A 14,922-nucleotide genomic window follows, 5' to 3' on the forward strand; every position below is an offset into this window, starting at 1 on the left:
GGAGGTGTGGAGGGAGGAGTGGAGGGATGCAGACAAGGTGGAGTGGAGGGAGGGAGGGAGGCGAGGAGGGAGGTGTGGAGGGAGGAGTGGCGGGAGGGAGGCAGACAAGGAGGAGTGGAGGGAGGCAGACGGGAGGAGTAGAGGGAGGCAGACCGGAGGAGTGGAGGGAGGCAGACCGGAGGTGTGGAGGGAGGGAGGAGTGGCGGGAGGGAGGCAGACAAGGAGGAGTGGAGGGAGGCAGACAAGGTGGAGTGGAGGGAGGCGAGGAGGGAGGTGTGGAGGGAGGAGTGGTGGGAGGGAGGAGTGGCAGGAGGGAGGCAGACAAGGAGGAGTGGAGGGAGGCAGACGGGAGGAGTGGAGGGAGGCAGACCGGAGGTGTGGAGGGAGGGAGGAGTGGCGGGAGGGAGGCAGACAAGGAGGAGTGGAGGTTAGGGAGGAGTGGAGGGAGGCAGACGAGGGAGGAGTGGAGGGAGGCAGACGGGAGGGAGGCAGACAGGGAGGAGTGGAGGGAGGCAGACAAGGAGGAGTGGAGGGAGGCAGACAGGGAGGAGTGGAGGGAGGGAGGAGTGGAGGGAGGCAGACAGGGAGGAGTGGAGGGAGGAGTGGAGGGAGGCAGACAGGGAGGAGTGGAGGGAGGCAGACAGGGAGGAGTGGAGGGAGGCAGACAGGGAGGAGTGGAGGGAGGCAGACAAGGAGGAGTGGAGGGAGGGAGGCAGACGAGGGAGGAGTGGAAGGAGGCAGACGGGAGGGAGGCAGACAGGGAGGAGTGGAGGGAGGCAGACAAGGAGGAGTGGAGGGAGGCAGACAGGGAGGAGTGGAGGGAGGGAGGAGTGGAAGGAGGCAGACGAGGAGTGGAGGGAGGGAGGAGTGGAGTGAGGCAGACAGGGAGGAGTGGAGGGAGGCAGACAAGGAGGAGTGGAGGGAGGGAGGAGTGGAGGGAGGCAGACAAGGAGGAGTGGAGGGAGGCGGGGAGGAGTGGAGGGAGGCGGGGAGGAGTGGAGGGAGGAGGCAAGCCAAAGGGAGAGAGGGAGACCTAGTTTGCTCTCTCTCTGGCTTGGTTTGTGTGGGATGGTTCTCAGTAGTAGTAGTAGTAGTGTGAGTCTCTCCTCCTCTCCTGCTGGAGGACTGGGGGAGGCTCCGACCTCTCTGTAGGGGAGGAGGGAGAGTCTCAGACCTCTCTGTAGGGAAGGAGGGAGAGGCTCAGATCTCTGTAGGGGAGGAGGGAAAAGGTGGGAGAGGCTCAGGTCTCTGTAGGGGAGGAGGGAGAGGCTCAGGTCTCTCTGGAGGGGAGGAGGGAGAGGCTCAGGTCTCTCTGGAGGGGAAGAGGGAGAAGGAGGGAGAGGCTCAGGTCTCTCTGGAGGGGAGGAGGGGGGAGGCTCAGATCTGTGTGGGACTGGGGGGGGCTCAGGCCTCAGAGCCCAGGGAGATCCGTGTGGGACTGGGGGGAAGCCTCGCTGCTGCGCTGTGCTCTGTGCGGAAACTATACTCGTACTGAGAGAAAAGGTAGATGGAGAGAGATGGAAAGAAAGATAACATGTCATCAACTATCATCAGGACAACATTAAATACATTTATAAAACATATTTAGTGCGTTTGTTTAACACACCGTTGAAAACAGTTAGGGCCACCCATTAGTCTCATGCAGTTACCAGTCTCTGACTGGATTTTTGGTCAAAGTATTCCCCCTTGTGGCGGAAACCAGCACAAGCAAAAAAACAATTTTATCCACCACAAAAATACAATGTCCTTCCCCACTGATAGATGCTTGAGGTCTGGAATCAAATCAAACTCATTTAAATCCAAACAAATGCTTATTAAAATGTTGAATTAAGAGAGATCAATAGTGTTTTGGGTCTATTACAACAAACTGAACTAAACAATTCAACTAAGAGATTACATTCCAAGTTTAAAATGAAATGATTTCAGTTGATTTGCTGTGTGGTAAGAAAGCAGGGCACTAGGTGATGGTGTGTGACTACTAGTTGACAGATCTCCTCCATACCACAGGACTAAGGTTAAACAAGCAGGTATTCCCACCGCACCAATTCATGGCTTGAAAAGCAATTGTAGAGAACAGACATACATACATACATACATACATACATATACAGTGCCTTGCGAAAGTATTCGGCCCCCTTGAACTTTGCGACCTTTTGCCACATTTCAGGCTTCAAACATAAAGATATAAAACTGTATTTTTTTGTGAAGAATCAACAACAAGTGGGACACAATCATGAAGTGGAACGACATTTATTGGATATTTCAAACTTTTTTAACAAATCAAAAACTGAAAAATAGGGCGTGCAAAATTATTCAGCCCCTTTACTTTCAGTGCAGCAAACTCTCTCCAGAAGTTCAGTGAGGATATCTGAATAATCCAATGTTGACCTAAATGACTAATGATGATAAATACAATCCACCTGTGTGTAATCAAGTCTCCGTATAAATGCACCTGCACTGTGATAGTCTCAGAGGTCCGTCAAAAGTGCAGAGAGCATCATGAAGAACAAGGAACACACCAGGCAGGTCCGAGATACTGTTGTGAAGAAGTTTAAAGCCGGATTTGGATACAAAAAGATTTCCCAAGCTTTAAACATCCCAAGGAGCACTGTGCAAGCGATAATATTGAAATGGAAGGAGTATCAGACCACTGCAAATCTACCAAGACCTGGCCGTCCCTCTAAACCTTCAGCTCATACAAGGAGAAGACTGATCAGAGATGCAGCCAAGAGGCCAATGATCACTCTGGATGAACTGCAGAGATCTACAGCTGAGGTGGGAGACTCTGTCCATAGGACAACAATCAGTCGTATATTGCACAAATCTGGCCTTTATGGCAGAGTGGCAAGAAGAAAGCCATTTCTTAAAGATATCCATAAAAAGTGTCGTTTAAAGTTTGCCACAAGCCACCTGGGAGACACACCAAACATGTGGAAGAAGGTGCTCTGGTCAGATGAAACCAAAATGTAACTATTTGGCAACAATGCAAAACGTTATGTTTGGCGTAAAAGCAACACAGCTGAACACACCATCCCCACTGTCAAACATGGTGGTGGCAGCATCATGGTTTGGGCCTGCTTTTCTTCAGCAGGGACAGGGGAGATGGTTAAAATTGATGGGAAGATGGATGGAGCCAAATACAGGACCATTCTGGAAGAAAACCTGATGGAGTCTGCAAAAGACCTGAGACTGGGACGGAGATTTGTCTTCCAACAAGACAATGATCCAAAACATAAAGCAAAATCTACAATGGAATGGTTCAATAATAAACATATCCAGGTGTTAGAATGGCCAAGTCAAAGTCCAGACCTGAATCCAATCGAGAATCTGTGGAAATAACTGAAAACTGCTGTTCACAAATGCTCTCCATCCAACCTCACTGAGCTCGAGCTGTTTTGCAAGGAGGAATGGGGAAAAATTTCAGTCTCTCGATGTGCAAAACTGATAGAGACATACCCCAAGCGACTTACAGCTGTAATCGCAGCAAAAGGTGGCGCTACAAAGTATTAACTTAAGGGGGCTGAATAATTTTGCACGCCCAATTTTTCAGTTTTTGATTTGTTAAAAAAGTTTGAAATATCCAATAAATGTCGTTCCACTTCATGATTGTGTCCCACTTGTTGTTGATTCTTCACAAAAAAATACAGTTTTATATCTTTATGTTTGAAGCCTGAAATGTGGCAAAAGGTCGCAAAGTTCAAGGGGGCCGAATACTTTCGCAAGGCACTGTATATATAACACGCTGTATGGTACCACAGCAGATCAAGATTCAACAAAGCATCTTGTATTGGTCTTAACCCTGACCCTTTATTTATTACCTTACTGAAACAAGGGTTAGTCTCAACCGAGACTCACCCGGTCCGGTCTATCGTCTCAACCGAGACTCACCCGGTCCGGTCTAACGTCTCAACCGAGACTCACCCGGTCCGGTCTAACGTCTCAACCGAGACTCACCCGGTCCGGTCTATCGTCTCAACCGAGGCTCACCCGGTCCGGTCTATCGTCTCAACCGAGACTCACCCGGTCCGGTCTATCGTCTCAACCGAGACTCACCCGGTCCGGTCTATCGTCTCAACCGAGACTCACCCGGTCCGGTCTATCTTCTCAACCGAGACTCACCCGGTCCGGTCTATCGTCTCAACCGAGACTCACCCGGTCCGATCGATATGTGGTTGAGACAAAATTGTTTCTCTGCCATGTTCATTTGCCGACATTCCAGGTTAAGACATTTGTTTTTATGTCTGTTCCCCTTTCCATCTCTCCCTGCAATTCATCACCATCTTCCTCATCCCTTGTCCATCCTCTCCCTCATTCCTTGTCCATCATCTTCCTCATCCCTGCAATTCATCACCATCTTCCTCATCCCTGCAATTCATCACCATCTTCCTCATCCCTCGTCTATCCTCTCCCTCATCCCTCGTCCATCCTCTCCCTCATCCATCATCTCCCTCGTCCATCATCTCCCTCGTCCATCATCTCCCTCGTCCCTCGTCCATCATCTCCCTCGTCCCTCATCTCTCGTCCATCATCTCCCTCGTCCATCATCTCCATCATCCCTCGTCCATCATCTCCCTCATCCCTCGTCCATCATCTCCCTCGTCCCTCATCTCCCTTGTCCATCATCTCCCTTGTCCATCATCTCCCTCGTCCATCATCTCCCTCGTCCATCATCTCCCTTGTCCCTCATCTCCCATCATCTCCCTCGTCTATCATCTCCCATCATCTCCCTCGTCCCTCAACTCCCTCGTCCATCATCTCCCTCATCCCTCGTCCATCATCTCCCTCGTCCCTCGTCCATCATCTCCCTCGTCCCTCGTCCATCATCTCCCTCGTCCCTCGTCCATCATCTCCCTCGTCCCTCGTCCATCATCTCCCTCGTCCCTCATCTCCCTCGTCCATCATCTCCCTCGTCCATCATCTCCCTCGTCCATCATCTCCCTCGTCCATCGTCTCCCATGTCCATCATCTCCCTCGTCCATCGTCTCCCATCATCTCCCTCGTCCCTCGTCTCCCATCATCTCCCTCGTCCCTCGTCTCCCTCGTCCCTCGCCCATCGTCTCCCTCGTCCCTCGCCCATCGTCCCATCGTCTCCCTCGTCCCTCGTCTCCCTCGTCCATCGTCCCTCGTCTCCCTCGTCCCTCATCTCCCCCCCGTCCATCGTCTCCCATCTCCCCCCCGTCCCTCGTCTCCCATCTCCCCCCCGTCCCTCATCTCCCCCCCCCCGTCCCTCATCTCCCCCCCCCCGTCCCTCATCTCCCCCCCCCCGTCCCTCATCTCCCCCCCCCGTCCCTCATCTCCCCCCCCCGTCCCTCATCTCCCCCCCCCGTCCCTCATCTCCCCCCCCCGTCCCTCATCTCCCCCCCCCGTCCCTCATCTCCCCCCCCCGTCCCTCATCTCCCCCCCCCGTCCCTCATCTCCCCCCCCGTCCCTCATCTCCCCCCCCGTCCCTCATCTCCCCCCCCGTCCCTCATCTCCCCCCCCGTCCCTCATCTCCCCCCCGTCCCTCATCTCCCCCCCCGTCCCTCATCTCCCCCCCGTCCCTCATCTCCCCCCCCGTCCCTCATCTCCCCCGTCCATCATCTCCCCCGTCCATCATCTCCCCCGTCCATCTCCCTCATCCCTTGTCCATCATCTCCATCATCTCCCTCATCCCTTGTCCATCATCTCCCTCATCCCTTGTCCATCATCTCCCTCATCCCTCCCGTTGCAGCCCCCCCCACAGGATGAAGACGTCAACTCAAATTGTGGGCTAATCAACACTTAAGAGACACCAATTACTTATGTTCGCAGGTTCCTCTAGTCATTGGGGAAATGGGAGCCTAATGGCTGGAACCGACACCATCCGAAGCAATGAGGGGAGAAAAGCATGTAGCACCAGCCGCCCCCCCCCCCCCCCCCCCCCCCCCCCCCCCACAAAAATAAAATATATTATTGGCTTCTGTATATGATTACAGGATCCATTCTCATCACTGGATCATGCCTTTTCATTTACTCAAAAATGTCTTCCCTCTAGTTACTGTATGCGACCCTTCCACAGGGCAAACTGCACCGTTTGAGTAGAGAGTAGAGGGTGAAATAGCTCAAATTACAGGCCTCTAGTGGACAGATGGGAGAAATACAGAGGAACAACATTGCTGAAAATGCTGCCTTCACAAAAGCACTAACAAATAAGCTATGCACCTCCTCTCCATACTTACTGAACTCATTGTCTCTGGGTTCCTTCCATTCCACCGATCATGTGGATTAGACACTACGACTTACTTTGAGCCCTCGCGCACTATCGTTTATTCTTTTTTAAAAGAGGGACAAACACACCCGTGGCCATGCTCAGTGCTCTGACAGAGAGAGGCTTGGGTGTGGTTTAATTCAGAGAGGGCCTCATCTCTGCCTGAAAAGCCCCTCTAAACTCCACGTGTAAAGTCCCTTTTACACAATCAACAAGACGTGTGATCACCCTGCCTCTATCAAAATGCTAGAACCCGTTTTTGAAGGCAGTCGATGATGTCATATGTCAGTGAACATGGCGGTGTGAGTTTAGCCTGGTCCCCAGGCTCGGTTTGTGGAGTCTTGCCAACTCCTATGGTGTTCGGGCATGACAACGACCACAGGAGTTGGCAAGACGGCACAAACAGATCTGGAACCAGGCTCGTACACCGTCTCACCCCAGGCTAACTCGTACTCACCTCTTTCTCAATCTCCGTCAGCGACTTGATTGTGATGCCCATCAGATCCACCTGCTGCAGCTGCAATACAGATGGCCGACAGGACAGGAAGTTGACAGGCTGAGCGAACATGTTGAATGCATGTAAGTGGAACACAGACTTCTTCTCTCAGTCTGTGCCTACTCTTCATCAACCAGTTTCACACACACTTGAGCAACAATCTTATCAAGCTGATATCTACATCAGAGGCAAGAATATTGCCCGTTGCATTTAGTTCTCTCGTCACAACTATGATGCTCAACAGTCAAGATTACATTTTGTTTTCTCTTCACAACTATGATGCTCAACAGTCAAGATTACATTTTGTTTTCTCTTCACAACTATGATGCTCAACAGTCAAGATTACATTTTGTGAGTGAACCAACCCGAAAGACAGACTCACATCATCGGAAGCGCAGGCAAACTTCTCAGAGATCATGAAAGGCACTCCATCCATTGCTGAAAGAGACAAAGACTCATTACGCCAGCCACAAGATACAAATGTCTGGCCTCGAGGTTAGGGCGTTGAGCCAGTCACCGAAAGGTTTCTGGTTTGAAAACCCGGAGCTGACGAGGTGAAAAATCTGTCGCTGTGCCCTTGAGCAAGGCACTTAACCTCAATGGCTCCAGGGGCGCTGTATAATGGTGACCCTGGATGTTACTTCACTCCCTGAGGGTGTATCAGGAGGAGTTGGAATATGCAAAAAAATACATTTCCATTATAAACTTGTAACAGGACAAATACAAACCAACCCCTAAAATGAGGCATTAACACCTAAAACCCTCTGTCCGAAGGTTCCGTCGAGGCCACTGGGACTGTTGCCTTCTTGCTGATCCACCTCCCTCAAGTCCCAACACAGGCCACTGGGACTGTTGCCTTCTTGCTGATCCACCTCCCTCAAGTCCCAACACAGGCCACTGGGACTGTTGCCTTCTTGCTGATCCACCTCCCTCAAGTCCCAACACAGGCCACTGGGACTGTTGCCTTCTTGCTGATCCACCTCCCTCAAGTCCCAACACAGGCCACTGGGACTGTTGCCTTCTTGCTGATCCACCTCCCTCAAGTCCCAACACAGGCCACTGGGACTGTTGCCTTCTTGCTGATCCACCTCCCTCAAGTCCCAACACAGGCCACTGGGACTGTTGCCTTCTTGCTGATCCACCTCCCTCAAGTCCCAACACATCTCCAAAGAAACCAAATATATACACTAGATTAAAACTCTATTTAAATAGCTCTTTAGCTCAGAGGGCAAATTCCTGATCTTGAGGCGTGAAGGCTTAGCTATAAATGTGGAACCGTGGTGATCGTTCAACAACGAAAACTCAGGCCTGCGTAGTTTTCTTTGACCAAAGTTTGAGTTTGACCCCAGTGTATGGCTTTTGGTTCAGCCGAATGAGTATAAAACAGGGTGTGTGTTTAAACGGAAGACGTCAGACTAAAGTGTTAATTATACAACCTCCCCTCTGCGGTAATGTAGTCTTCACCACGTTTAAAATCACAGGCCTTCTGACCATCAACGGTCGCATGTATCACACTTCTGAAAATAAAATCTTATTTAAAATCGTGTACAGATGACATGGGGTACAGGCCAGGGGTTAGAGGTCAGGATGGGGTGAAGGCCAGGGGTTAGAGGTCAGGATGACATGGGGTACAGGCCAGGGGTTAGAGGTTCAGGATGACATGGGGTGAAGGCCAGGGGTTAGAGGTTCAGTATGACATGGGGTGAAGGCCAGGGGTTAGAGGTTCAGTATGACATGGGGTACAGGCCAGGGGTTAGAGGTGAGGATGTGGTGTAGGCCAGGGGTTAGGGGTTCAGGATGACATGGGGTGCAGGCCAGGGGTTAGAGGTGAGGATGGGGTGAAGGCCAGGGGTTAGAGGTGAGGATGGGGTGAAGGCCAGGGGTTAGAGGTGAGGATGGGGTGAAGACAGAGAGAGAATTCTCCAATGAAAGAGCCTAAATACATTCAACAATCCCTTTTAAACCTGTTGACACGTGACAAGCTGGCACAGGTCAATTGTTAATTTTTATGATGTTACTCCTCCAATATAATACAACATGTAAATAAATATCATCCAAACAAAAACAGATTTGTCCTTCAACCTCCTTGTCTAGTGCCTCGTCCTTCCTAACTAACCTTAAAACTCTGTAGGGCATAGAACCCCCCCCAGATCAACTAAGGAGAGGAGACAAGGAAGGAAGGCCGCTTCCTTCAAGCAGAGCATTAGAAGCTTATTAATAACTTACTTAAATAACCCGCAGAAGATCTTTTAAGGGACATTAGGATGATGAATCTTTATAAATTGTCTTTAAATGGCTTGGATGTGGAGGGCATAATTTCATCTGGCTGTAATTAGCTGGGGATGTATAGCATGGCCACACTCCTCCATGGGATGGGATGGATGGACAGTATGTCGCCGTCTCCTCAGGCCATGTGTTGCAACAGGGGTAGGGTTTCAAAATTCCGGTAAAATTCCACGGTTTTCCAGAAATTCGTGTTGGAAGATAACTGAAATGATGAGAATAAGGAAGGAATACAGAAATTCTCCAACCCAAACCAGAATTTTGGGAAAGTAAGTAGAATTTTGCAACCCGAAAAACAGGGGGTTATGGGAGATGTAGTGAGGACCAATGGGGCATACTGAACTGAAGGTGATGGAGACCTGTTGTGGCACATCTGGGCTGTGTCATGTAGCTTGTTGACTACTTGTGCTCTTTGACTAATAAAGTGTAAAACCAAGAGGAGGATTTGAGACGAGGAGTTTGGGGATGTGTTTGGATAATAAGCTTAGAGCCCACGGTGCCTCAAATGTGTACTTCTACGATGTCATTTGTTTTTACTTCCTCCATTCTAAATGATCCCAAATATCCGGATGGATTTGACTGAAAACCTCAACTGTCAAAAGGCGATCCTTTTCCCTGTGTAAATAGTGAACTAAAACGTGTGTGTCAAAAGGACGAAACTCAATTAAAAAATAAAAAAAAGAGCAAAAAATAAATAATGGGAGGAAGTAGAGAAGAAGGAAAGTCCTTGCCATAATCAGTGAGCCAGGCGTCATCTGGAACTATTAAGCGTATTCCACACAGAGTGACGAGGGGGGGGGGATCAATCGTCTAAGCGTATTAATAAAATACCCTAAAATTACACAAGTCATAAATCCTGGGGAAAATGAAGCGCACCCTCGTCTGTCACTGCTATTTTAGCTTTAGAGACGTCACCAAGAGTGGGGTGAGCTCTCGATAAGGCTGAACGGCAAAGAGATGAATATGTAAATTACACTGAGCATTTTACAAGCCTCGAATACCCTCCCCCCCCTTCCTCCCCTCAAAAGACAACTTCTGTCTGAGGCTTTTCCGCTTCTCATTGTAACCCACCTCATGTTTAATTCATTCGGGGACTCACCTGTCAGTTTCAGCCTCTAATGCTGCAGGGGTGTCATTACTGCGACCTCCGTCAAGGAGCCAGCGTGGGTTTTAATTGGAAAGCGACGCCGAGTTCTCAGAGCTACAATTATTAGGGTCAAATTATAAAATAATAAAAAAAGGGCAGGTGCATCTCCTTAAAATGGCTGATATCTGATATTTGTTTCAGCGGCTTGGCACCCGATTGGTTACTAGGCTTCTCTCCCGACTGACGGTCATGTCTCGTCTTAATTGGTTACTAGGCTTCTCTCCCGACCCGACATCGCGTCCGTTCAAACAACGTGGGAGTAATGAAAGGGATCCGTCGAAGCAAACTGATGTTTACTGCAGTGTTGATGAGTGGTGCGGTCATTGGTTGGTTGGTTTCGCAGCCTTTCTCAACTGTGCGGGGGGGGGGGGGGGGGGGGGGGTCACCCGGAGTTTAGAGAACAGAAGGAAAACTTTTGGGTAAAACTCAAAAATGTCCTGCTTTACCCAAAGGGTTTCCTACGCGCAACTCCAGGGGAGATTTCATGTGTCAGTGTTGCGTCTACTCAAGCGTTTTGTTTATTTTCGATGTGCCAATGATAAGGAGTACAAAGAAACCCCTATTAGATTGCATTACCACTCCCGGTACATAGCTCATTAAGTGAAAATTAGATGTAGAATAGAGTATGAGAGAGTATGGAAGAATTGAGTCGCCCAGTACTGGGGGGGGGGTCCATCTCTCTGGCTCACCATACGATGTCTCTCTTTGAATCCATAACATATCCATCATACGACATCCAAAGACTCCTTAAGGGGTAGCTACCACAGGTGACTTCAGAGTAAACTGAGGGATAACACTCCTTAAGGGGTAGCTACCACAGGTGACTTCAGAGTAAACTGAGGGATAACACTCCTTAAGGGGTAGCTACCACAGGTGACTTCAGAGTAAACTGAGGGATAACACTCCTTAAGGGGTAGCTACCACAGGTGACTTCATAGTAAACTGAGGGAAAACACTCCTTAAGGGGTAGCTACCACAGGTGACTTCAGAGTAAACTGAGGGAAAACACTCCTTAAGGGGTAGCTACCACAGGTGACTTCAGAGTAAACTGAGGGAAAACACTCCTTAAGGGGTAGCTACCACAGGTGACTTCAGAGTAAACTGAGGGATAACACTAAATTCAAAATTAATATTATGCAATGGCTGAAAGGGAAAAAAACAACACCAACAAAAAAACATTGAATATATGCATATTCCAGAAGACTTTTTGCAATTGGGAAGAAACGTAGACAGTAGCTCACCTGATATGGCGTACAGGTTGGAGTTCTGGTGTTCAAAATCTGGTCTAGTAGTGGTTTGCCTTTTGAAACTGGCGGGGAGTGTCATGGATATATGTCTGTAGGGGACAAACAGATTTTTAAAAAAGCCATGTTTAATAATCAATGTGTCCAATTTTTTAAAATGTGTGTATATATATCTATCTATCTATAGACTCAGTCTTGTTTTGGTATCAATCGCTTCTAACTGATTTTTATCTGTAAAATCTCTCTCTCATATATATACATACACACACACACACACACACACACACACACACACATACATACATACATACATACATACATACATACATACATACATACATACATACATACCACACACACACACACATATATATATATACACATATACATACACACAAGACTGAGTCTTCCTCGTCGCCCCAAAACAGTCAGCAATATTTACAAATAGACGTCTGGTTCTGTCTCTCTCTCTCTCGGGTTTATTCTGCCATGATGGGGGTCGACCTTTTAACCTCATCAATTCCATCAGCGTGTGGATACGCTCCTCTCAGACAAGACAGCGGAGGATTCTTTTTATTAAAAAAAGGTTGACGACAATCGTTAATCTGGGCATTGGCCACGGACTGCTTTAATGAAGATCTCCTTTCCAGCTCATCTAAAAAAAAGGTTGACTGAGGAAGTGGAGGGGAATTACGTCGGTGATAGGATTCCGATGGCGGGTGTGATATTTCACAAACACAGATTGACCTGACAGATATTGTTTGGGTGCTCTTTCTGAGTATGCCTGCCTTTGGCCACACTAGACAAAACATCCATCAATATCCAGAAATGAATGCAGTAAATAGGCTGCTTTTGGAGAAGTCTACTCTCTCAGACCAGGACGAGCGACGTACTCAGGAGCTGCGTCTAGAGTCAAATCAGAAACAAGAACAGTCGCTTTTGATCAAAATGACAAGCTTTTGAATAGTGTATAGCAGGGCTCTCCAACCCTGTTCCCAGAGAGCTACCCCTAATGTAGGTTTTTGCTCCAACCCCCCCCCCCCCCCCCCCCCAGCTGAAACTAACCCGTTTATCAAACAGTTCATTATTACAATCAAGTAGATTAGAGATGGAGCGAACATCTACAGCTCTCGGTTTCCCGATAGCGATGGAGTTTATAGGCTTTTACAAATGTTTTAGCGATGCATCTTTCCTTACAACGACTTTCCTAAAACACCACGCAGAGAGAACGTTCGCTAAGTGCCTTTCGGAGCATAGTGTCGATACTGCCGGGATCGAAATGAAAAAGGCAGCACTGCTCTCGGATCAGATTCTGCCGTTCAAATCTTACCTTGACGTTTATAATTATAATAAATTACAGACAGCCTACAATTAGCAAAACAGAACTCGATTGAATGAACAAGAAATGTATTTAAATATTTAATTATATAGTCCTATACTGTAGGCTATTTATCTTGAATAAACAGCCTTTTTTTTAACAATTGCAAAGACATTGGCAACTTTGTATTTGTAGTCAACTTCACTGTGAAATTAATCGGTGGTCACAGAGACAGATAAATAAACACATTAATTCTATGTTTAGCAGCAGGGTAGCCTAGTGGTTAGAGAGTTGGATTAGGAACCGGAAGGTTGCAAGTTCAAACCCCCGAGCTGACAAGGTACAAATCTGTCGTTCTCCCCCTGAACAAGGCAGTTAGCCCACTGTTCCTAGGCCGTCATTGAAAATAAGAATTTGTTCTTTAACTGACTTGCCTGGTTAAATAAAGGTAAAAATTAAAATTAAATCTGTGTTTAAAGTCATGCAGTAGGTAAAAAAAATAAATACAAATCTAACGAAGATGTTTGAATGGTATGAGGCAATAAGTAAATAAGTGTTTAAGTGCAAATTTGGTAAATGTTTTTTGGGGGAAACAGCTCATAGATGTAACGATGCTCCTGTGAAGGTTCTTATGACGAACTTAGCCTTAAGATGCCTTTTGGAAACCGGACCCTGGATGGTACGGTAGCTCCCCTGGAACAGGGTTCGAGAGCCCTGCTGCAGAGCCACTTCACAGGCAAGATGTTACACTAACAAGCATCCATGGTCCTTCTGTGGCTGTCAAAACTTTTCTCAAATGGAAAAACGGCATTTATTAAAACTCAGAAAAATCAGCCACATCTCAGAGAAGCTACAAGGCTTTAGACTGGTGACTCAATTGACATATAAGGCAATAAGTTACTCAGTGAACAAAGCACAGAAAAACTGACTGCAGTGGTTAGGGATTGGATTACAGTGGCCACTGGAGTTTGGAATCCAATTTATCATCGTTGTGGGGAACAAGATGCCACTCCTCTTGTTTCTCTGCCGAGGTTCTGACTGTGGTGTGCTGAAATGCTTTAGTAAATTACAGAAGAGAACATTGTGGGGAGAGAAGGGAAATGAAACAATTATGCATCGTAACAATCCAGTCTTTTGGAGCGAATTTAAGTAATATTGTCAGGCACACAGAAAAGAAAATATGTTTTAACCTTCGCTACCACTTTGTAACTATGTTGGAGCCAGTGTTGGGGTCAACTAGTGATTCAACTACATTTTGCAGTAGCTTGGTAGTCATTGAACTAAATTAAAATCTAGGTACTGTTTACAGTAGTTAATCATTTTTTTGCCGTGTAGCTAAATACTGTAACTCCACCACTTTTCCCCCCACTACAGCCTAATTCTCACTTAACTGTTTTTGTTTTTTAATTACACATTCTGTTAACATCTGACATTTCAGATATACATACAGTGCATTCGGAAAGTATTCAGACCCCTTGACTTTTTACACATTTTGTTACGTTACAGCCTTATTCTAAAATTGATTAAATTCTCCCCCCCCCCCCTCAATCTACACACAATATATAATCACAATAGCGTAAGTATTCAGACCCTTTACTCAGTACTTGAAGGACCTTTGGCAGCGATTACAGCCTAGAGCCTTCTTGGAAATGATGCTACAAGCTTGGCACATGTGTATTTGGGGAGTTTCTCCAATTTTTCTCTGCAGATCCTCTCATGCGCTGTCAGGTTGGATGGGGTGTGTCGCTGCAGAGATGTTCGATCGGGTTCAAGTTTGGGCTCTGGCTGGGTCACTCAAGGACATTCAGAGACTTGTGTGCTTAGAGTCATTGTCCTGTTGGAAGATGAACATTCGCCCCAGTCTGAGGTCCTGAGTGCTCTGGAGCAGGTTTTCATCATGGAGCTCTCTGTACTTTGCTCTGTTAATCTTTGCCTCGATCCCGACTGGTCTCCCAGTCCCTGTCGCTGAAAAACATCCCCACAGCATGATGCTGCCACCACCATGCTTCACTGTAGGGATGGTGCCAGCTTTCCTTCAGACGTGACGCTTGGCATTCAGGCCAAATAGATAAATCTTGGTTTCATCAGAACAGAGAATCTTGTTTCTCATGGTCTGAGAGTCCTTTAGGTGCCTTTTGGTAAACTCCAAGCAGGCTGTCAATTTCCCTTTACTGAGGAGTGGCTTCCGTCTGGCCACTCTACCATAAA

General features: G+C 47.7%; 1 protein-coding gene across 3 annotated transcripts in view; it reads right to left on the reverse strand.

Moving 5' to 3' along the window:
* Positions 1 to 1,072: 1,072 nt before the first annotated feature.
* The window catches only part of mvb12ba (multivesicular body subunit 12Ba), a 42,107-nt gene continuing 28,257 nt past the window's right edge, over positions 1,073 to 14,922 (reverse strand). For all 3 annotated transcript variants that reach the window (XM_021601552.2, XM_021601551.2, XM_021601550.2), the window contains exons 7-10: positions 11,394 to 11,488; positions 7,105 to 7,160; positions 6,684 to 6,743; positions 1,073 to 1,491 (exon numbers count right to left, since the gene is read on the reverse strand). In XM_021601552.2, the coding sequence (XP_021457227.1) occupies positions 1,405 to 1,491; positions 6,684 to 6,743; positions 7,105 to 7,160; positions 11,394 to 11,488 (298 nt within the window). In that variant the 3' untranslated portion in view covers positions 1,073 to 1,404. The remainder of the gene's footprint in view (positions 1,492 to 6,683; positions 6,744 to 7,104; positions 7,161 to 11,393; positions 11,489 to 14,922) is intronic.

The sequence above is a fragment of the Oncorhynchus mykiss genome, chromosome 5, assembly GCF_013265735.2.
Source record: "Oncorhynchus mykiss isolate Arlee chromosome 5, USDA_OmykA_1.1, whole genome shotgun sequence".
Lineage (NCBI taxonomy): Eukaryota > Metazoa > Chordata > Actinopteri > Salmoniformes > Salmonidae > Oncorhynchus > Oncorhynchus mykiss.